At 39.7% G+C, this 22837-nt stretch overlaps 1 protein-coding gene across 14 annotated transcripts in view; it reads right to left on the reverse strand.

Moving 5' to 3' along the window:
* Nucleotides 1–22837, reverse strand: part of ZNF185 (zinc finger protein 185 with LIM domain) — a 188782-nt gene that overhangs the window by 35943 nt on the left and 130002 nt on the right. For 9 of the 14 annotated variants that reach the window (XM_040323636.1, XM_040323643.1, XM_040323642.1 and 6 more), the window contains 4 exons: nt 19715–19768; nt 18876–18932; nt 6923–6985; nt 5461–5520 (listed from right to left, as the gene is read on the reverse strand). In XM_040323636.1, the coding sequence (XP_040179570.1) occupies nt 5461–5520; nt 6923–6985; nt 18876–18932; nt 19715–19768 (234 nt within the window). The remainder of the gene's footprint in view (nt 1–5460; nt 5521–6922; nt 6986–18875; nt 18933–19714; nt 19769–22837) is intronic. The other 5 variants (XM_040323644.1, XM_040323637.1, XM_040323638.1 and 2 more) reach the window with 4 other exon arrangements.

Genomic DNA, 22837 nt, shown 5'->3' on the forward strand with positions numbered 1-22837 from the left:
CCAGGCGACATGAAGACGACATCTAAGGCGACTTGCAAAATGACTTCTGTATAGAAGTCAATGCAGGTCGCCCCGAGTCGCCCCTGAAGTAGTACAAGAACCTTTTTCTAAGTCGGAGCGACTTGCGTCACTCCTATTAGAACAGTTCTATTCACTAGAATGGGACGCAACTTGTCAGGCGGCTGCGTCGCCTGACGAGTCGCCCCAGTGTGAACCGGGTCTAAGAGGTGACCAAAGAAAACCATTTATTCGGGGTCTTTGGTTTTAGGGAATCAACTAATTTGCAAATTAGGAATCAAAAACTGAAAACATTTTGAAAGCTAATTTCCAGGGAAATATAAAAACACCTTTACGCTTAGTATGTAATATTTGAAAACTACTGAATTTTCAAATACAAGTAATATAAGAAGCTAAACAAGTGGTCTGAAGAAATAAAAAGAAAAAAAAAAAAACTAACAGATTCCGGCATCCACAAGCAAAGTGCATGCAAGAATCCCCACCACTGTGCCATTGTATTCTGACAGCAGGGACTCCTAAGCTGTCAGAATACACTGATCAGCGCTGCAACCAACTGGATGCAGCCACTGATTGCTGAAGGTTTTCCAGCGGGACCAATAAAAGCAGACCCAATGAAAAAGGGGGCATTATTAGTGCCCACTACATGGGATTGTGGCTATCCCTAAGGAAGTTAAGTTAAATAAAAAAAATAAAAAAATAGGGGGTTTCATAGTTTTAAATAGGAATCAATAGGCACATGTTTTTGAGAGGGAAAAACGTGAATTTAGGCGGGATTTGCACGTGTTTTTTGGGCGGGAAGCGCGTGTAAGTTCAGGCGGGAAAAACACGTGTACTGATGACTCACATGTGCTACGAGGTGTATATAAAGCCCGCAGGTATAGAGGTCAGGTCACAATTTTACCTTACAGGTCAAGAGCTCCCCATCCCCCCCACCCTTGTCGCAGCACCTTGTATGTGGTTTGTCACCCTTGATTCAAGGGGGGACTTGGTTGATAATTTATTTATGGCACTCACTTGAGTCTTATGACTGAGTGAGAATTTTTTAAAGATTGAAAAAGAAAATATATTTTAAATTAAAGATTTATAGATTGATATTTTAATAAAGATTATTTATTTAAATATATTTAATGTTTGTATTATAGATTATACCAATAAAGGTGCCGCGGCCGAGTTATCACCATCTTTGATGGTCTTGTTTGGTTCTCTTATTTTAAGATTTTAATAGCTTGGTATAGCCTACATTCCCATGATGGCTTCTGTCAAACAGGGAGGGTCACACATGGATTGAGATTTGTCCGGCCCCTGCTGCACCAAGCAAATTTTGTTCTGTGTGTACATGGCTTGCAGTGCTGTCTGTCAGCAGTATGTGCATGCTTACAGAAGAAGGGGACAATGAATTAACTTTGCAGGATGCTGTTGTTTTCTAATTGTTCAAACACAGGTATACGTGCACCTGCACTGAATTCTTGAGCAGACTTCAGTGCATTCTGTGGAGAAGTCACAGAGCTAGCTGTGGTGTCTGGCTGGGGAGCCAGGATAACAAAACTCAATGCACATATTTGCCAGCACACCACAGATCATCAAGCATCATCCAAAGCTTTTATTGAAGAACGATCACATTACAAAATGCCAAGTGCAATATTTCAGGACCAAGCAGAACCTGGAGAAGGGGTCCTGCGCGGCTCTGAAATGTTGAACTTGGTCCTTTGTGATGGGATTGTTCTTCAATAAAAGCTTTGGATGATTCTGGTGTGCTGGCAAATATGGGCATTGATCTATGATGTCTCTAGTCTCCACCTTGTAGTTGCTGCAGCACCCGCTACTTTTGAGCCTATTCCAGGAACGTGTGCAATGGTAATACTTACAAATCTTAGGATCACAAGACTGGCAACAGAGCTACAAACACTTTGGTATTTTAACTGTGTATTTAGCTGTTTGACCTAGCAGCTGCAGCAACTTTACATTTGAAGGTACTAAAACCGGAAGTTCCTGTCAGGCTGGAGCTGTCTTTTGGGAGTTCTATAAACCGGTCAGATGCAAATAATAGAGATAAGTCCAGGAGGTGGTATGCACCTCTTTGGACTTAACTCATACTATGCCTTCACTTTTTACAAAGGAGCAAAATTCCTGGAGTTCAGCTTTAAGCTTACAGAACCTCCTACAATGTCACCCCTGCTGGGCATATTTCTAAAGGTGTAGATTTGATCATGGTCTGTGTTAAAAAAAAAACACTGACATCATCTCTTGCCACAACAATTATTGATAGAACAATGTAATTTGTCTGCTGTTCCGAGCAGCCAATTGCAATACAACAACTTTGTTACATTTTAATTAGTCACAGCAATTCTTGATATTAGCCTCTAATTAATCCTCAATTTTAATATCTTTTTTTTTTGTTTTTTTACTTTTCATAAGCGAATATTGATTTGGTATACTTTTTTGTTTAAAAAACATAAAGCAGAATATATATATATATATATATATATATATATATATATATATATATATATATATATATATATATATATATATATATATATATATATATATATATATATATATAAATAAATAAAAGTCTTATTTTGTAATGATCTCCTAAATATATTAGTAAAAGTATTTTATATCTGTTGAAAAGTAAAACAAATACCTGATGATCCTGATGAACAAATTACTTTTTTTCCAGCTTAAAGCGGTTGTGCCACGGGAAAATAATATTAAAAACCAGCAGCTACAAATACTGCAGCTGCTGACTTTTAATATTAGGACACTTACCTGTCCTGGAGTCCAGCGCCGATCGCAGCAGAGGACGACCGATCGCTCGTCTCTCTGCTGCTCCCCCCGCCATCCACGCTGAGGGAACCAGGAAGTGAAGCGCTGCGGCTTCACTGCCCGGTTCCCTACGGCGCATGCGCGAGTCGCGCGGGGGCCCGCCGATTGGCTCCCGCTGTGTGCTGGGAGCCGAGTGTTCCCAGCACACAACGGGGGACAGACGGGATGTGACGGAATGCCCGTCTTTTGCCCGTGAATGCCGGGCCGGAAGTGGGTGCAAATACCTGTCTTTAGACAGGTATCTGCACCCCCCTCCCCCCTGAAAGGTGTCAAATGTGACACCGGAGGGGGGGGGAGGGTTCCGATCAGCGGGACTCCACTTTAGGGTGGAGAACCGCTTTAAGTTGGCAAAGTTACAATTTCTCTCTCTGGACTACAGAACACCTCATCCCTATGTTATGGAGGTGACAACGCTAATCATCCCTAATACAGTAGGGCGAGTGTCGTCACTCTAGGACAGAAAACGGGCTGCTGACAGGGGGCCAGATTCTCGTAGATTTGAGGCGGGCGTAGCGTAAGCCATTTACACTACGCCGCCTCAACTTACAGGAGCAAGTGCTGTATTCCCCCAAACACTTGCTCCGTAGTTTGGGGCGGCGTAGTGCAATTGGCCCGGCGTATCCCTGCGTAATTCCAAGGGGGCGGCTTGTATTTAAATTAAGCGCGCCCCCGTGCAGTTCGAACTGCGCATGCGCCGGGCTTAAAATAGCCCAGTGCGCATGCTCCAGTTCTCGACGGAAAACGTCAATGACGCCGACGTGTGCGTCATTGACGTAAAGTCGTATTCAAGAACGACTTAGTAAAACGACGTACTCGACGGGAAAAGACGACGCGGACCCACGCCATACTTAACATGGCATACGTGGGACTGGCGTAAGGTTACCCCTCATATAGCAGGGGTAACCTTACGCAAACGACGTAAGCGACGGTTACGCCACGCGATTTTGTTCGGGAATCGGCGTATCAGGCTCATTTGCATAAACAAATGAGACCTGAACATAAACGCCACCTAGCGGCCGGCGGCGAATTACATTTAAGATCCGACAGTGTAAGTGACTTACACTAGTCGGATCCTAGCCTAAATCCGGCGTATCTTGTTTTGTGAATACAAAACAATGATACGCCGGCGGGAAATTTTTTCGATTTACGCCGGTGTATTAGTAGATACACCGGCGTAACTTGTTTGAGAATATGGCCCAGGGTCACCAGGAAAAAATGAAATAAAAAAAAAAAAAATGAATTCAACCACCACATCTAACAAATGGTAAGCTGACATATATTACATTTTAGGTATTGGGCCAATATCTACTTTAAGCACAGGATTGGAAAACATATGACATTTGCATGCAGTATGCACACACTGGAGAACCATTAGGCCAAACCAAAGCTATGTAGAGAAACGTTATGCTATTGCATTCTATAATAATGTTGTTCAGCTTACTATTTCCTAAGGTCGGGCTCAATTTTAACCATATGTGTAAACACATGACAGAGAAACTTTTGTAAACTTTCTATCTGTCTAGTCCTTTGCCATGTTCACTTCTTTTGCAGTTATCTTATTTTCCCATGATAAGTTTAAATAAGGAATGATAGTACAAAGTGATACTTTACACAAAAAAATGATATATTTTTAAAATGTATAATCATAGGGATGATCACTTCTTAATGCAACACAATACAATAGCCATGTGCATGAGTCCTAAAGTAACGCCTTACTGATTACTGCTGGGAATCAGCTCAGGGTCATCCAAGGACTCTGAAACTTTGTATCTTGCCTCCGTGCTGATTGTCCCAGGTCTGGAGGGCTGAGTAGATCTGAATCACAATTTAGAATACACGTATAGCAGCGCAAAAACCATGACACAGCAAGAGGGGGTATTCAGGAGTGGGCAGGATTGTGGCGGATAATCACATGCTATATCATATAAACTATATTCCCAAAAGTATTGGGACGCCTGCTTTAGACGCACATGAACTTTATTGTCGTCCCAGTCTTAGTCCGCAGGGTTCAATATTAAGTTGTCCCACCCTTTGCAGCTACAACAGTTTCAACTCCTCTGGGAAGGCTGTCCACAAGGTTTAGGAGTGTGTCTATGGGAATGTTTGAGTGCATTTGGGAGGTCAGGCACTGATGTTGGACAAGAAGGCCTAGCTCGCAGTCTCTGCTCTTATTCAACCCAAAGGTGTTCTATTGGGTTGAGGTCAGGACTCTGTGCAAGAGGTCAAGTTCCTCCACCCCAAACTTGCTCATCCATGTCTTAATGGACCTTGTTTTGAGCACTGGTCCAAATCATTTGATGGAGGGGGGATTATGGTGTGGGGTTGTTTTCTTTTTAGTTGAGCTTGGCAGTGAAGGTAACTCTTAAGGCGTCAGCATACCAAGACATTTTGGACAATTTCTTGCTCCCAACTTTGTGGGAACAGTTTGGGGATGGCCCCCTCCTGTTCCAGCATGGTCCATAAAGACATGGATGAGCAAATATATATATATATATATATAATATACACACACACACAGCATATATATATATATATATATATATATATATATATATATATATATATATATATAAAAATGATTTCATAATATATTCATTCATGTCAAAGAAATACCTCTTATTATCGAGCTCTGGGGAGATCACAGCCAAGGGAGCTTCATTTGCAGGTTTCCCACTAATAACGAAGGCAAATAAAAATAGATATACAAAATAAACTATACACACCAACTAAACCTAAAAGAGAAATGTATGTTATGTGCTGCATGATGGGAAAATATACATGTATAAAAATATTTAAAGGTTTCAGAGATTAAGGGAGGTTTGCCCTGTCCCAAAGCCCTCTTTTCCTCTCCCCCTTGTAACCCCCTCCTACCCCTAACCTGCCCTTTTCTTTACTTCCTCTCTAATTTTACTTCCTTTCTTTTCCCATGGCTCATACTCTTCTGTACCTTTTGGTATTCTCCAAGATGGCAATGACTTTGCAGTTGGGTTGCCCCAATATGTGTGTGGCCATAATGTGATTTGGGTAGTGAGGTTTCTAACCTGTAACTGTACCCTTGATCAATGCCAAGTCTCTTGCTGTCTTTGTATTCATCTAGTATTTTGTAACTTGTAAAACGATATTTATATCAGAGTATGCCATTTACTGCTCCCTCTGCCCATGCAAGAAATTCCTATATAGCCAAATCTAAGGTCCATGAAGTCTGCCCATGTACAATGATATCTCATACCTCTTTTCTCATATGATTTATGTTTTTATCTTTTCTCTTGGTTAAAATCAATCTAATGTCTTTAACATACTGACATTCAGTAGGCCTAATCTAGGTGGAAGCTGATCAACCTACCAGTATGTTTTTTTTTTTGGTAGCAGCAGAAAAACACACATAAACATGGGAAGAACAAGCTAATTATGTAAAGTTGATTCCTTGACAGGAACTGAACCAAAGGACCTAAAACTACAAGGCAAGTGGTCTAACCACTTGGCTACGGTGATGCCTGGTAATACCTTCTAAGGGACTAGGCAGCTTTACTAGTTGCATCTTACATTCGTTCATTCAAAATGCTATTAATTCGGCCATTTCATTTAAACATAAACATGTTCAAAGGGATCATGTAAATTATAGCTAAAATAGGATAAGCTATCCTCAGATGAATTTAAAGACATGAGATCATTTGCAACTATTACTACTGCTACTAGCATTTCACATCCATCTCCGTAAACAAAATTTATTCAACAGTTAAGATCCCCCCAATCCATTCAATAACATCTAAAATCCACCCGCTTTCAAGTAGAGCCCCAATCATGGGACGTCCATAACTGGACTTTACTGGGACTTCTGGGACAGTTTGGTTAAAGGCATTGCTTCTTAATTCAAGCTTACTCCAACAATTGTCTTTATAGCAGGAGTGTTTATAGACATTGCTGTGGGATAATCAGCTGTTGGAAAGTTTACATTTTATTTCTTCATTGTAGCTATGGATTTATCAATAGACAAAAAGCTGCCCATACAAATTAAAGATAAAAATGCTTTAAAATAGTAAGCAGGAAAGAAAAAGCTGCAGTGTTAAATACTTGCCTGTCCTTATTGGTGATACGGGGAACTGGTGTTGGGGCTGTTGCTGGTTTCTCCTTTGGAAGTCTGTAAAAATACATGTATAATTAGCTCTATGACCAAACAAACATTTTTTTGAAGCACTTCCTCCATACATTGATTAAAATGCATCTATACCCAGAACTTTTTTTTTGTTTTGGATACAGTAGGGAATAATTCGAACCCATGTCAGGTTACATAGTTACACTGGTTAAAAAAAAAGACAAGTCCACTCAGTTCAACCAATAAAAAGGGAAAAAAAAAAAAAAACTATTATATACACAATCCTATACCCACAGTTGATCCTGAGAAAGGCTAAAAAAATAAATAAAAAAAAAACATGCAATGATCCAATTTGCTCTAGCAGAGGAAATATTCCAAGAGGCAATCTGATATTCCTGGATCAACTTTACCTATAAATATTAGTATCCAGTTATATTATGTACATTTAGGCAAAATCAGAATTCAGGCCTTTTTTTCAAAGCAATGAATGGGAGCTGGACATAACCAGCACTTGAGAGAGTCTATTTCACATTTTCACAGCTCTGATGCCGTGTACACACCATCACTTTATGTGATGAAAAAAAATGACGTTTTTAAAAACGTCACTTTAATTGACCGTGTGTGGGGGAAAACGTCGTTTTATGTCTTGTAAAAAACGACCAAAAAAAATTGAAGCATGCTTCAATTTTATGTGTCGTTTTTCAAAAGTGCACTTTTTACTTCACAGAAATTGACCGTGTGTAGCAAAAAACGTCGTTTTGTAAGACGTTTTTTCATCCACGCATGCCCAGAAGCTACTTCAATGGTAAAACGTGGTGGAACGTAACCTCACTTTGCAAGAACATTGTGAGAAAAACGATGGTGTGTAGGCAACTTCGTCTTTGAAAATTGAAGTTTCAAAAACGTCATTTTTTACTTCACAGAAAGTGTCGTTTTTTTTCATCACATAAAGTGATGGTGTGTACGGGGCATTACTGTGAAGAAGCCTTTTCATATTTGGAACATAAATCTCCTTTCCTCCAGATGCAAAGAGTGCCCCCTTGTCCTCTGTGATGATCTTAAAGTGAATAACTCAACACCAAGTTCACTATATGTTCACTTATGTATTTATACATGTTGATCATATCCCCCCATAATCTCCTCTTCTCAAGAGAAAATAAATTCAGTTGATTCAAGGTAATACTGCAGTCAAAGAGATTTTGCTTTACTTTCTGTTCTGGGGACAACATTTTACCAGACAGGGGGTCTGGAAAAATCTGTAACAGGGAAACAGCGTGTGCTCTATGGTGCAAGGTATATACTAAGCTTCTACAGAGCCCAACATCTGCTTACACCAACCCACTACTACTAGTACTGCATGTCTTCAGTAGGTTAAAACAGAGCCTGACTCATTAAAAGTTTGAATCCCATGCTTGTCACATTTGCTATGCTAACCATTAACTTTCTCAAAAATAATCAATTACTGTATAGAGTCTTAAGATTTGAAAAAAGTTTCACTTAAAGAATAGTGAACATAAATGCATGGTTGGAGTCTATTTCAATTTAATCCATAGTAATGATATCTGACTTCCATTTGAGGTTATATCTATAAATGAATAATTTTGATTAGATGCTGTGGGTCATATCTTGAAGAATACGCTATTGTATGGGCCTGTATGGTAAAAGCCTAACCAATGATACACGTGTAAGAAAAAAAAAAAACAGTGCTACCACTTAAAGCAAAGCCTACAAGTCCCCAACAAGTTGGCAACAACTATTTAAAGATCCAGTAGCCAAGAATATAGAGATATGAAGGTGCCCATGAACATCACAAATAACCCCCAAAGCCTGCCATTGGGTACACTAGTGTAAAATGCCCTTATACCTCTTGACCATGCAGTTTTATATCAGCTGGAGATTAACATGTCAACTAAGTGTAGGTAAATGGCTGTCCTGTCCTGTGCAGTCCAGTGTGTGGAATCTGGTGCTGCAATGAATCCAGCAGCTTGGAAAGCATTGTTGTTATGGTTCATATCGACCGATAAAGCAAAATTCCAATGGAAAATATTAGGCAATCGTTGACACACTCAACACACAGAGAGAAAAAGGAGGATCCCCAGTTAGGCATTAAATTGTTGTTATAGATGTTGACTGATAGGGGGATCATCCAAGAGTCTGCTTCTTCAAAAATGTTGATCAGATTCCTGCATATATAGCCAGCCTAAAATATTCTTCCCAAGCATACAGCTTATAGGATTTATGGATCCATGAAACATGAAATGGCAATGGTTTCCTCCTCCTACTCGAAACCTAAATATTTCCTTTCTTACTAGTGCTAACTTTCCTCCCAAGATGAAACCTTACCTGGCTTCAGTGGCTGTGTCAACCTCCCCGATCAGTCCAGTTCTGTCTAATACAGCTTCTGCAGCTTCTCACACAGCCAGTTTACTGTTTTAACATAACCTGGGTCATATATCACTGACATTGTCTAGGGTGTGTCCTGTCCTAATGTTCTACTCCCACAGCCCAGGGAATTTCATGAATTAAGTATTGTTAAATTCTAGTGATGTTTCATGCTTTGTGTCACACACTGCCAGTCCTTAATACTTAAGAACATAATGTTACACAGGATAGGAGAATAGTTTTCAAGGCACAATAGTAAGTTCAAGTGTAAGATATTAGGTCTCGTACTCAGAGGGAATTGACATGTGCATGCCTGTCTTTATCTGGATGTTCATGTGGACAGCATTAAAAATGATTGCATGTATTGCCATGATATACCAAGCTGACTTTTTAGTTACGTCAAGAGTAGGCAAATTACTTTCAAATTGAGGAATTTGTCAGTCCAAGCTAAGAGCACATAGACAGATTTATAGAGCTGGCCAGTATGTGTTAGTATTGTAAACAATAAGAAAAATGGGTGTTTAAGAACTATGGCTACATATATATATATATATATATATATATATATATATATATATATATATATATATATATATATATATATATATATATATATATATATATATATATAAAAAGGCAAAGACTGGATTTGTCATAAGGCATGATTAGCCCATGTCAAAGTACCACTGCCAAGGGTTTGTTGCTCTACTGATGGCAACATGTCCCCAATACATTGTTAGTACAATGACCCCCCCCCCCCCCCGACCCGCTGATCTGCAGTCAGCGCTCGTTGGCCTGTGTGCTAAGTGCCAAGTATAAATAAAAATACATATAATTAACAAACACTGTACAGTAGGTGCTAGCTATCCTTGTGATTAATGTCAGAAAAATGCCTACTTTCAAGGTACAGAGTTAATTATTTTTTTTTTTATACTTTTTATTTAATAAGTCTGCATTTACAAAAATTGACAATATCACATTTCATCGTTATCCAATCCTTTGTTTCTTTATATTGATCAATGCAAACCAAAAAAATAAGAAAAATCAATATATTAAAGATAACCAATTACCCTGGTTGCAGCGCCCTCTTCCCCTACTTTTCTAAGATCCATCAATTAAAGTCCTCTCCTATCTATGCCCCTCTTATGCATTAATTTCCACTAAGAGTTAATGATAAGTTCAACCACCTATCCCAGATTCTGTGATATTTCTGAGGTGTTCCTCTATGTTCATATGTAAGTTTCTCATATGGAAGTATTTGGTTTACCGCTTTAAGACATTGTTCCCTTGAGGGGGGTATTTGTTGCATCCACCTAAGCACAATTTGCTTGCGTGTCATAAATAAAGTTTTCTGTATACAGGTCTTAACATATCCAGTCCGATTCTGGCTCTCAGCCAGTCCTAACAAAAAAACTTCTGGAGTGAATGGGATGCATTCTCCCAGCACTTTGATAATATATCCAAGACCTGTCTCCAGTATCTACTACTGCCTGGACAGGACCGCATTAAGTGCACAAAGTCAGCCCCTGGTTGATAGCACCTTTTACATATTCTGCGGTTGCCGTTCGTCCCATTAAACTTAATTTGCATGGTGTGAGATAGGCTTGATGTATTATATACAACTGTATCAATCTGTTATTACTTGCAGGGGATACTACCAAATGTGATTTACACGCCTCCTTCCTGGTCTCGTATGTCATAGATGTACAAAACAAATTGCCACTTCCTCTTAATCTGTAATGGGGCATCCCATATCTTAACCTGCATTAGATATGTGTATAATTTAGATACTAATCCCCTTGGTTCTTAGTATACCAATAAGAGGGAATTTTTATTATATTAACACTTTTACTACCAAATTGAGCATATAGTGTGTGCCTTAACTGTAGGAATCTATAAAAAAATATATCTGCTAGGTTATATTGTGTTTTTAGAAAGTCAAATGAGCATATATTCCTACTTTGATATACCTGATCCAATACTAGTATTCATTTTTGCGTCCAAGTTCATTCTTTAGGTAAGAAAAAACAGGAAAAAAAGCGCCTCTGAGTCATCTGATTTAATAAAATGATTAATGTAGATATCCAACACTTACATTACATATAGCAGGAACAAGGGTGCAAGTGAGGATCTATGGATAGGAGCCAGATCGTGTATCAATCCTGATGAGCCAAGTCCGTGGCTGTGTATGAGCGGTCTTACACAGCCACGGACTTGGCTCATCAGGATTGATACACGATCTGGCTCCTATCCATAGATCCTCACTTGCACCCTTGTTCCTGCTATATGTAATGTAAGTGTTGGATATCTACATTAATCATTTTATTAAATCAGATGACTCAGAGGCGCTTTTTTTCCTGTTTTTTCTTTTCATGTATGCCCGAGTTGACTTCACTCTTGGAAGAGCAGCCCTTGGTCATCTACTGATAAATTGTCCAGAGAATACAGCTTCAATGCATGGACTGATTGTATTCCCATTGATGAACTTTTAACTATTTGGTTCTAATTTTATTCATAATTGCTGCTGTCATCCTGCATTTTAACCTTTTTAACCCCTGCTACTGATTGTTGTCACTTGATCACTCTGAGCGCTGTTTTCTTGTAATTTTTTCTTTAGGTAAGATTGTGAGCCAGAGCAATCAATGAGCGTTAAATTCCATATATCTCAATTTATATTTATTCTTTTTATTACAAATATACTGATCTTTAATGCAGTACATATCACTGTGGATCTTAAAGTGACTGTAATCCTAAATGTTATCCCCTACACTGAGTTGTTAAAAGATTCTCACAAATAAAATCACAGATACTCAAGTATCAAAAAAGTGCTCTTAAATACACTTTTTCCCCTCATAGGTCACATGACCTCATCATAGAGTCTGCACTGCCTGGGTGATAGGTGGGACCTTCCAGTTGTGCAAAATCCGGAATGGGGTGGGGCAGACTAAGCTATAGATGTGACTTTTTTTCATGTATGCATATTGAGGTGGCAGGCCTGCAAAGGGTAGACAGAACTGCACATTGTTGCCAATGCAGACAAGAAATGGAAGGTCACTGGCAGAATCAAGAGGACGTTTCATCAAAAGGAAGATTATGTAAATATAAATAAGTCACACACTGTTAGCAAAATGTATTAGTACGGTTATAATGTGATATTTTGGGGTGCCAACAATAAAGCAGATTTAGGGACATTTGTCAAATCTGTCACATTGCAAATCACTACTAAACAGGAGCAGTGAGGCACATTGTCGGACAGAAAATGTCCAAGGTTACAACCAAAGTCATAAATTCCTCATTTGGCTGCGACTGAATGAAACCTGACCCTGATCACGTCCTAATCTTATGTTTGTTTAGAGTGAAAATGGGTCTCAGCTTCAGTAATAAATCTGTCTTAGAACTTTCCAAACTGTCGCACTTGGCTGCCCAGGAACACAGATGCACAGGTCTGTAAACCTGTTGCAGAGTGTTTGCTGTAGGAGATACAAACTCTTGCAAACCCACATCGCATAATAGCTTTAGAGCAGACCTTTTCATTGCAGCCAAGAATAGAATTGGTAAACTGAAGGTCGGATGTATCAATGACATACACTGGATCAGCTTATGTAGGCAATGTTATTCTTTGTTTTTGTCTCACAGTGAGAAGATAAATTTGCATGGTGCACCCTTGTTTATTTACACTCTTAAGCAATACAGCATATTGAATGAATATCTTATCTGTGACAAGGGTTAAAAGAGAGAAGTGTCCCATATTACATCACGAGGATCACAGGGAATACCACTACTGTTGTCTTTGGCGATGTTCTCCCTTATTGTTCAAAGCACAATTCATATGTGTCTTCATGAGATGGAAACTAGCATCTTTAACCACATTAGAGCTCAACCACGGGAAGGTAAATAGAATGACAGGCTATATATATATAATGCACCTTTGTGTAAGAATTGGTTGTCTCAGTTCTATTTAAAGACAACAAAAATATTCCCTAAAATGACATATGACAAACTCCTTATTTGCCCAAAACACTTCTTATATTTCTATTGCATTCTTTATTAAAAAGGACTTGAAACCTAAAGTGGTTGCAAACCCACTCTTACAACTTGCACCTACAGGTAAGCCTAGATTAAGGCTTACCTGTAGGTGCAAGAAATATCTCCTTAAAGTGGAGTTCCACCCTGTTTTTTCTTTTTTCCTAAACCCCCCCCCCCCCAAAAAAAAAATAATTATATACTCACCAGAAAGGGCTGTTATGTGGAAATCGCTCTTCTGCCTCTTCCTCCACTGCAGTCGTCTTCTTCCTTGTCCTCCATTGCTGTGTCTTCTGGTGAATGGGGCGTGCTGCCTTTTGGGAACTGTGTGCATCCCAGGAGGCAGCCGCCCATTCACAAAGTTCCGTGCGAGTCGCGCATGTGCAGTAGGAAACAGGCAGTAAAGCCGTAAGGATTCACTACCTGTTTCCCTTAGTCAGGATGGAGGCGCCAGGACCGAGCGATCGTCGTCGGGGGCCCATTATCGTGGGCGCCTAGGACAGGTAAGTGTAAAAAATCAGTAGCTACAGTGTTAGAAGCTGCTGACTAAAAAAAAAAAAAACGCGGGTCGAATCCCGCTTTAACCTACACGGTTAAGGAGATATTTGCAGAAAACACTGAACCGATGTCTACGGCGCATACACGCCATAGACAACGGCGCAGGTGCACTGAGAGTCCCGGCATTATTATTGAGATTATGCCGGTCCCACACGCATGCGCAGGAGTGACATCATCAGAGCAGCGATACCCGGTAGAAGCGTGGAGGGGACATGCCGGTGGCGGAGGAGGGTAACGAGAAGCGATTTGGGGGCCTCGATCTCAGGTAAGTCATTCATAATGAGCTAGTATGCTATGCATACTAGCTCATTATGCCTTACTTCCTCTTAAGGAGGCTTCAGCAACTTGGAACTGGTCAACCTGTATAAAGGGTGAAGGAAAGATGTCACCAGCACACCATGGACCTTTGTCATCATGTCAAAAATCTCTGAAAAGAGATCATATCACAGTGCAACTAGTTCTATATTTCGGGGCACTCAGGACCCCTGCCTCAGTCATGTGCCGATTGTTACATGCCTGAAAAAGGGTTCTGGGTGGTGTCATCTTTTAATAAAAATGTGCACATTATAACAAAGATTAATGTTGTGTTGGTGACTTATTTCCACATACTTATCCAAATGTACATTTATGTGCGATATCTTTCATATAACAAAACCAGGCAGATATGCTTTAAACAGGGTAAGGACTCCCTGGGACCATGGTCTGGTAGAATTGTTTCCTTTTGCTACCCTGTTTCTATCCCACTGCTTATATGCCAGTTCTTCTAACTGAAGACTAGTAAACATGCCATGCAACATTTAATTTATTGAGGTATTTATATTCCAATAATGAAAAGGTTTTTTTTGTATTATTATTATTGAAAAAAAAGGCCATTCATATGCAAATCCACCACTGGTTAATGTACGTGCAAATCATATGCGGGTCCGTCTATATGTAAAAGAACTCACAATTTGCCCATTAATAAGCAGTGGACAACATGTACAGGGGCACAGCCTCTGCAGGACACAACCCCTGTAGCATAAAAATCCAGGAATCTTGGGAGGCATTTAGGGCTGCAACTAACGATTATTTTTATAATCAATTAGTTGGCCGATTATTGTTTCGATTAATAGCCATAAAAAAAAAATTGCATTTTTAATTTTTTTTGGCCCAATTTGTTGTTGGGCAGATTACAAAACACAAATTGCCACAAAAACACATTACATGCTTTTCTGCAGCTTCTCCATTGAAGTATATTGAACCAAAAAAAATAAATAGCACCGTTTTGCGTTAAAAAGTTCTTGCCCTTTCCAAATACGTAGCAGCTGGAAAAAAATCATGGATGTGAACGTGTCCCATAGGAAAACATTTAAATGAACTGTAGTGTGTTTCTGCAAAAAGCACCAAAAAAACAGAGGTGTGAACCCAGGCCTGAGAGGTTTAGCAACATAATGGGCTTAAAAAAACAAAAATAAGTACAAAAAGAGCAAATAATCGCTACTGTGCTACTTTTTTTATTGTGGGACAGTGAAAGTAATATTTACAGTAGCAATTTGCTTTTTTGTACTATAAAGGGCTAATTTTTTTTTTTTTAACCCCATTATGTTACTGGCCGATTAATCGACTAGGAAAATTGTAATCGATTAGTTGACGATTAATCAATTAGTTGTTTCGGCCCTAGAGGTATTATTGTGTTCATATTTATATTTCAACAGCTCTGCACTTTAAATACCGTGCAACAGTCCTGGATGGTGCAGGAGTATCCTTCATTTTCACCCTTCTCCCGCTGTCCTGTGTACAGGGTGTCATGCAATTGCTGTGCCCCTGTACATGGTGTTCCCTGCCCATTCACATGCAAATTGTGACTTAATTTGAATTTATATTCACCCACATATGATATGCATTAAACACTTGTGTCATTTGCATATAAATGAGCTTCACCTGCGGCTTGTTCATAATGAGAGCGAAGGGAAGCACCTCCTTGGCTCTAGTCAGATTGCACCTCTTGCTTCCACTGCATCTCACTCTTTCTTCTGGTGAGTGATCTTAAGGGGGAAAGAGGTCTGTACTGGTCGGGGAGCAGGAGTTCGGTACTGGGAAGGGGGGGGGGGGGTCTGTACTGGAAAGGAGTGGTCTGCACTGGTGGGGAGGGAGGAGGTCTGTACTGGTGTGGAGGGAGAGAATGTATACTTGAAGGAGGGGATGGTAGGTACTGAAGAAGGGGAGGGGGGTCTCTACCAGAGGGAGACCTGTACTAGTGGGGAGGGAGGGGGTCTGTGCTGATGGGTATTATGGCCAATGGGGGGGGGATCTGTACAGGGGGATATGGATTTAGGAGGGCTGTTTTCTGTACACTAGCATGTGTGTTATGTACTTCCTATCACTGCACTTTTTGCATTATGCACTCCTGACCACTGTACTCTAATTGTCACCGATTCCTGCCCCCTGCACTCTGATCATCACTGATTCCTGACTCCTGCACTCTGATCTTCACACATCCTGCATCATGGAAACTATGATTATTTTTTATTTGCTTTGACTTTTTTAGACCTGTTTCAGTGACTAAGAATAGGAATAGTGATGGCCACACAAGTAACTGAAAGCTGGGGAAGTTAAGAGCATTGTGTTTAAAATGAAAAGTGAGTATTTCACAAAAAGGCTTAAAGTTTTTCTTATATTTTAATAAATTTCATCCATAATTTGTATGCAGTTTGCTACTTGCACTTTTTATTTATTTTACCCCGCTTTGATGTGCAAGCATAGTATAGACAGAGTCATCTTAGTTTAGCTCCTGACTGCCACCTAGTGGAACTGCTGTATATTACAGTGTATAATTACACGTTTAGGGCTCACTCATACTAAAAACAAGCCCTTTGGTGTGCATTGTGTAGGGATTGTGCAATGTATTGTTAAAACCTATCACTTTTTCTTTTTTTTTATTTCACCGAAATGTCACAAAATTGTATTTTATTTAACCCTATCCACAGCAGCGCGTTGCAACCCACTGCAATGTGTTGACATACAGTGATGTACGTTGACTTATACAGACATGTTGCATTTATACACAATACACACATGTATAATGTGAACAGGGAGCATAGATCAACTTTTGAATAGAGTGGGAAAGTCAAGTTTTATTCTTGTTATTTATTCTTGTTACTCTCGCGCTACAACTGTGTATAAATGGTGCAAATTATATGAGTCCGCTGCTCTCTCACTAATAGCTAATCCGTGGCTAATTGGTAAGAAAGTAAAAGGTGGGCAGTGATGTGCTGTCAGCCAAAACAATAAAACAACTTAACATATGTAATATTTATTCTTGTTTCCGTCACCACTCAACACATTTCCTGTCACTGCCTGTCTATTTGATGGGTAAATCGAGGAGAAATTTTACCCACTAGAACACAGACTTTTTTTTCTTTTTTAGAGTTAGAAAGAATCAGAACTTCTGCAGGTTGTAGTTGATTTTTAGTCATGGCTGTTATGCTCTAATTTGTGGTGTACCTACCCGGGGGAAGCATGAACTTCCCCAACAAATGTATCACAATAGCTTTTTCACTGGGTCAGACTTTTGAGTTCTTTTTACAGTGGAACCTCGGATTACGAGCATAATCCGTTCCAGGAGAATGCTCGTAATCCAAAGCACTTGCATATCGAAGCGCGTTTCCCCATAGAAGTCATTGGAAACAAAAATAATTAGTTCCGCATTGACGTCTATGGCAAGCAATACCGCATGTGGCCAGAGGTGGGGGGGGGCACCGGAGAGCCTCGGAAATACTAGGGGACAGCTCGGTTGAACTCAGAAAGTTTTTCCGAGTATTTCCGAACGCCTCAGAACAGCTCAGATCAGCTCAGATCAGCTCCGATGCCCCCACTCCTCTGGCCAAATGCAGTACTGCACACCGCTGTGGCTTGAATCCTGCTCGTATTGCAAGACAACACTGGTTAACGAGCTTTTCGCAATACAAGCTTTTTTTTATTTTTTGTTCTTTTTCATTACTCACAATCCGAGGTTTCACTGTAACTAACAATATACATGTGCATGATTAGTAACTCTTAATATTGCTCATTTACTAAACCGGGTGGGTGTCACATCATGCTCTTCACCTCATCCAATCATAGAACAATATTCACTCATTCAGAGAATGCTTTGCATTCTCTGAATGGCACTTGTGCTGAGCAGCCCACCTCCTGTGTTCACAATGCATCCAGCTGGCCACTTAGCAGGGCCCTGCAAGCTAGTGGGGATATCACTAGTAGCAGTGTCTACTTCAGTGATTTCCAGCTTCTAGGGTCATCGGTCCAGATATGGTACATACAAAGTTACATTGGTCCATGCTAAACAAATGTAATTATGCATAACATTGTCATACCTGGAATTCTTCTTCAAAGTGTAAGTATAGTACCCCTGTTAGGGGTTTATTGCTGTTTGTGTTATTCACCATATCTTCTTTGTCCTGATGCCCATTGTCACCAAGGCAGAAAGTGATGGGAAATACAAATTGTTACAGTTGCCACTAGACGATGAAGAGGGTTCTTTACTGTTAGAGCAGCAAGGATGTGGAATTCCCTTCCACAGGCGGTGGTCTCAAGCTTTTTGGATAAGCACGTGAATGACCACAACATACAGGGATATACAAGGTAATACTGACACACAGTATAATCACACACATACAGGTTGGATTTGATGGACTTGTGTCTTTTTTCAACCTCACCTACTATGTAACTATGCAAGGGCAATTCTTCCAATGGAGACTCCGGTTTTGGTGACAACTTTCCAAGATGAGAATTTCTCTTACTCGGTTGAGGTTTAATCTCAGTTATGTTGTGTCTTTGGAGCAGGAAGTCAAAGGAAATCTTTACAACAAAGCAAAACTGAAAGAGGTTTTACCATCCCTACTTGATCCATCAGTGAGAGGACAGATTAGAGAATGCATACTGCATGCATGTAATCTGTGAATTACAATACTTCCCATTAGCTGCTATGCCTTACCTGTTGTCATAGTTGTTTTCCAAATCAGTCCAGCTGATCAGATCAAAAGGTTTATTACTGCAGAATGAAAAACAGAAACTGATATAAGCAACACCACATAAAATCATGTTGTTGAGGTACTGCTGGCCAGACACAATTATTTTCTATCCATTCCGAATACCATATAAACATTCATAAACAATGATCGAGATAGCCATTTGTATTGTAGCCATGAGCCATGACTAAGCACTGACTGCCAGTGCGAAACGCGTCGGCCATACTGAATGTTGTTGGTTTGCAGTGACTGTATGTACAGTTGAAAATAAAAGATATTTCTTTTTTAAGTGTTTTTGGAGTGCGGCAGTCCAGTTTTTCGTCCTTTCCATTTTTGCTACTATTTGTATTGTAGGTGTTCAACAAGACTTTTATTTACCAAAATTTAGATGTTGAATTATATCCATTAACCTTGGTCAGTCAATTTTTTTTTTTTTTTTTAAACAAACTCAAAAAGTTGTGTACCCCTACATCTGCCCAGGACACCAAGCATGCATCTCAATATCCATAATAATAGGGGGCTTGGACACTCACTGGCCCTCTAGATGTGGTGATGCTAGTCCATAATCCTCTTGTTACAGTTTATTTTTTAGTTAACAAAAATGGTAAATAAGAAGCAAGTGCTGAATAAGAATCGACAAGCTGGACTGCAGATTAGGCATTTTACATAAAATAAAAAATAAAATAAAAAAATAAATAAAAAAACAGTACGTTATCAAGTATAATTATTTTTAGTAGTTTGATTTTTTAACTGCTTTTTTGTTAATAGCATCTTCTATAAATTTGTTTTTTGGTGGCATGCTTACTTTGAGGTGTCTTTTGGCTTTGATTCTGTTCGGGGGACAGGTTTAGGAGGTAGGCTGGTAAAAGAAATATGGTATTTAAATAGATATAGACAATGGTACTTAAATAAATCTAAATAAATTAAATTGATATTAAACTTACAAGGACTACAAAAATTGTTTTGATTATTTAAGGTTTTAACCAATCAAGAAGAAATAACAAGAGAAACTATTTAGAGCAATGTGATCTACCTGTGCCAACTCCTTCCAGCTATGGTTATATGACCCACACATTACAGTATATAAAAAGAAAGTCGACTCCAATACTCAAGGAACTATCAGGACAACAGTTTATTTGAGCTTTCTTCCCTTCACCACTCTACGGTTATTCTAAGGGAACTACACATTTAGCATAAACAGTCATGTCTAAAGGCAATCTACCAGAAGTGCCATCTGTGGGCAAAAAATGGCAAAAAAAGGTAACAACCCCCCTCCCCTCCAATTTTTTTTTTTTTTTTTATTATTAGGATACCTTATGTTGATACATCATATTCTCCAATGCTCTACAACAGGGTGTATGGTAAATATACATATGCTCTTAGGGCTTTATTTATCAAAAATTCACTTGTTAATGTTTGCTGGATAATCGTCCATCTGTATTTTACGTGCATTTGGCTCACTTTCACAGGATTCCTAATGTATGTAACGCAATGGCAAATCTTGTTTGAGTTTTCAAATATGAAAAGGAGAATTTTGTTTGCAAATTTAATCTCTTATGTACTGATATGAAAGGGGAAATCTTGTCTGAATTTAAAGCCCAATGCCGCGTACACACGAAATTCCGAAACAAATGTTTGATGTGAGCTTTTTGTCGGAAATTCCGACCATGTCAAGGCTGCATTGGAAAGAAAAATTTGAGAGCTGGTTCTCAGTTTTTCCGACAGCAAAAGTTCTTGTTGGAAATTCCAATTGTCTGTATGCAATTCCTAAGCACAAAAATCCTACGCATGCTCGGAATCAATTCGAAGCATGCTAAGAATCATTGAACTTTTCTCGGCTCATCGTAGTGTTGTACGTCACCGCGTTCTTGACGTTCAGAATTTCCGACAACATTTGTGTGAACCGTGTGTATGCAAGACAAGTTTGAGCCAAATAAAAAATTCAGTTTTGTTTTCGGAATTTCCGATCGTGTGTATGCGGCATAAGACTGGCCATACATGAACTGAAATTCAGCCAGTTCAGCAGGGACCAACCAAGTTTCAATCCATGTATGGGCAGGCTGGTTGTACTCAAGTCAATCTATCGATCGACTTGTGAACAACCAGCCTATTGGACAATTTTCACGATCAGTGCAGCCTGCTATAGCTGGCAATGCAGATAAGTGTATTCTGACGGCAGGGAAATCTTCTTGCTGTCAGAATACAAAGCCTTAGTGTGTGTGGATGGGGTAATGGAGTCATTTTCTTTCATTCAACCCACTGATTGAATGAAAGAAAATGACCGGTGTATGACCAGTCTTAGTTTAGTATTTTTTTTTATTAGCAGATATAACAGTGTTTAGATTCAATAAGAAGTGTCCCTTGTGCCGCTCGCTGCACTCTTGGTGGAAATCCTCAGTCCCCTGCCCACACCATACCCCCAGGTGGTCCCTGGTAATGGGAGGTGGGAAACCTTTAAAATGGCCACAAAGTCTCTATTTACCTCTAAAAGGGGCTTCTTTTCCTATTACAACAATGATCAGAGGCGATTTATTAAAGCGGAGGTTCACACAAAAAGTGAACCTCTGCTTTTCGGAACCCTCCCCCCCTCCGGTGTCACATTTGGCACCTTTCAGGGGGAGGGGGGTGCAGATACCTGTATACTACAGGTCTTTGCACCCACTTCCGGGCATAGATATCCGCAGAATCTGCGGATAATCTACGCCACTTCCTGTCCCCCCCCCTCGCTGTCTTCTGGAGATAGAAGACAGGAGGGACCATTTCGATTGTGCAGCGCGACTCGCACATGCACAGTAGGGAACCGGGAAGTGAAGTCGCAAGGCTTAATTTCCTGATTCTCTTAGCGAAGATGGCGGCGGCAGGAGCATCCAAGGAACGCGTTGGCCTCGGATGCCGACATCGCGGGCGTGCTGGACAGGTAAGTGTCCATGTTTTAAAAAAGGCCAGCAGCTGCAGTATTTGTAGCTGCTAGCTTAAAAAAAAAAAAAAAAAGGATGTAAGTTACTGTATTTGCTGGCGTATAAGACTACCTTTTACACTTAAAAAAACTGGCAAAAAAGCAAGGGTCGTCTTATACGCCGGGTCAGCTGCTTGGATGCCTGCTGGATGTGCGGTAATACTGTATGTAGCTTCGGCTACATACAGTATATACTGCTTAGCCAATCCCGGTGAGCGATGTATTCAAATGAATACAGAGCCTGCTCGGATTGGAGTAACAACCTCTGCCAATCCGAACAGGCTACATACAGTAGCCTGCTCTGATTGGCTTTGAGAGTCAGAGAGGCGTGGGCTGATGATGTTACAGCCTCTGCCAAGCCAAGCAGGCTTTGTATTCATTAATAGAATACATTGCTCGTGGTGATTCGCTCCAGCAAGAATGAAGAAGAATATGGCTTCAGAAGGAAGAAATATGAAGCGTCGGCAGGGGGGGTCGTCTTATACGGTGAGTACAGGCAAAAAATATTTAAAAAAAATGTAAAATCAGGGGGTCGTCTTATACGCCCGGTCGGCTTATACACCGGCAAATACTATGTACTTTATACCAGGAGATAAGCTGTCAGTGATGATATTTCTGGAATTTTGGAAATTATTTGAAGTTTTTAATCAAACGCGTCATCATGTTATATGGAGTTTATGGAATCAGTTTGTCTTTTTTTAAATTAATAAAAATGTATAGTTTTATTATAAAATAAAAATGCATGATGTATATCTGACACCTAAAAAGTCCTACAGATAATGAATGTGTAAATTGAGAATTCAAATGTGACAGAGAATGTAGTCTTTAATTGAAATCTGTGATGTTGACTGATGGGTGACTCTTATTTGACTTTAAATGTGACATAATGTGATGTGAATCTTGTATGGAATCACTACATCATTATGTTGTATGCTGATTGGCGAATCCTCTTTGAAAATGATGACCGAATAC

This window comes from Rana temporaria, chromosome 9, assembly GCF_905171775.1.
Source record: "Rana temporaria chromosome 9, aRanTem1.1, whole genome shotgun sequence".
Taxonomy (NCBI): domain Eukaryota; kingdom Metazoa; phylum Chordata; class Amphibia; order Anura; family Ranidae; genus Rana; species Rana temporaria.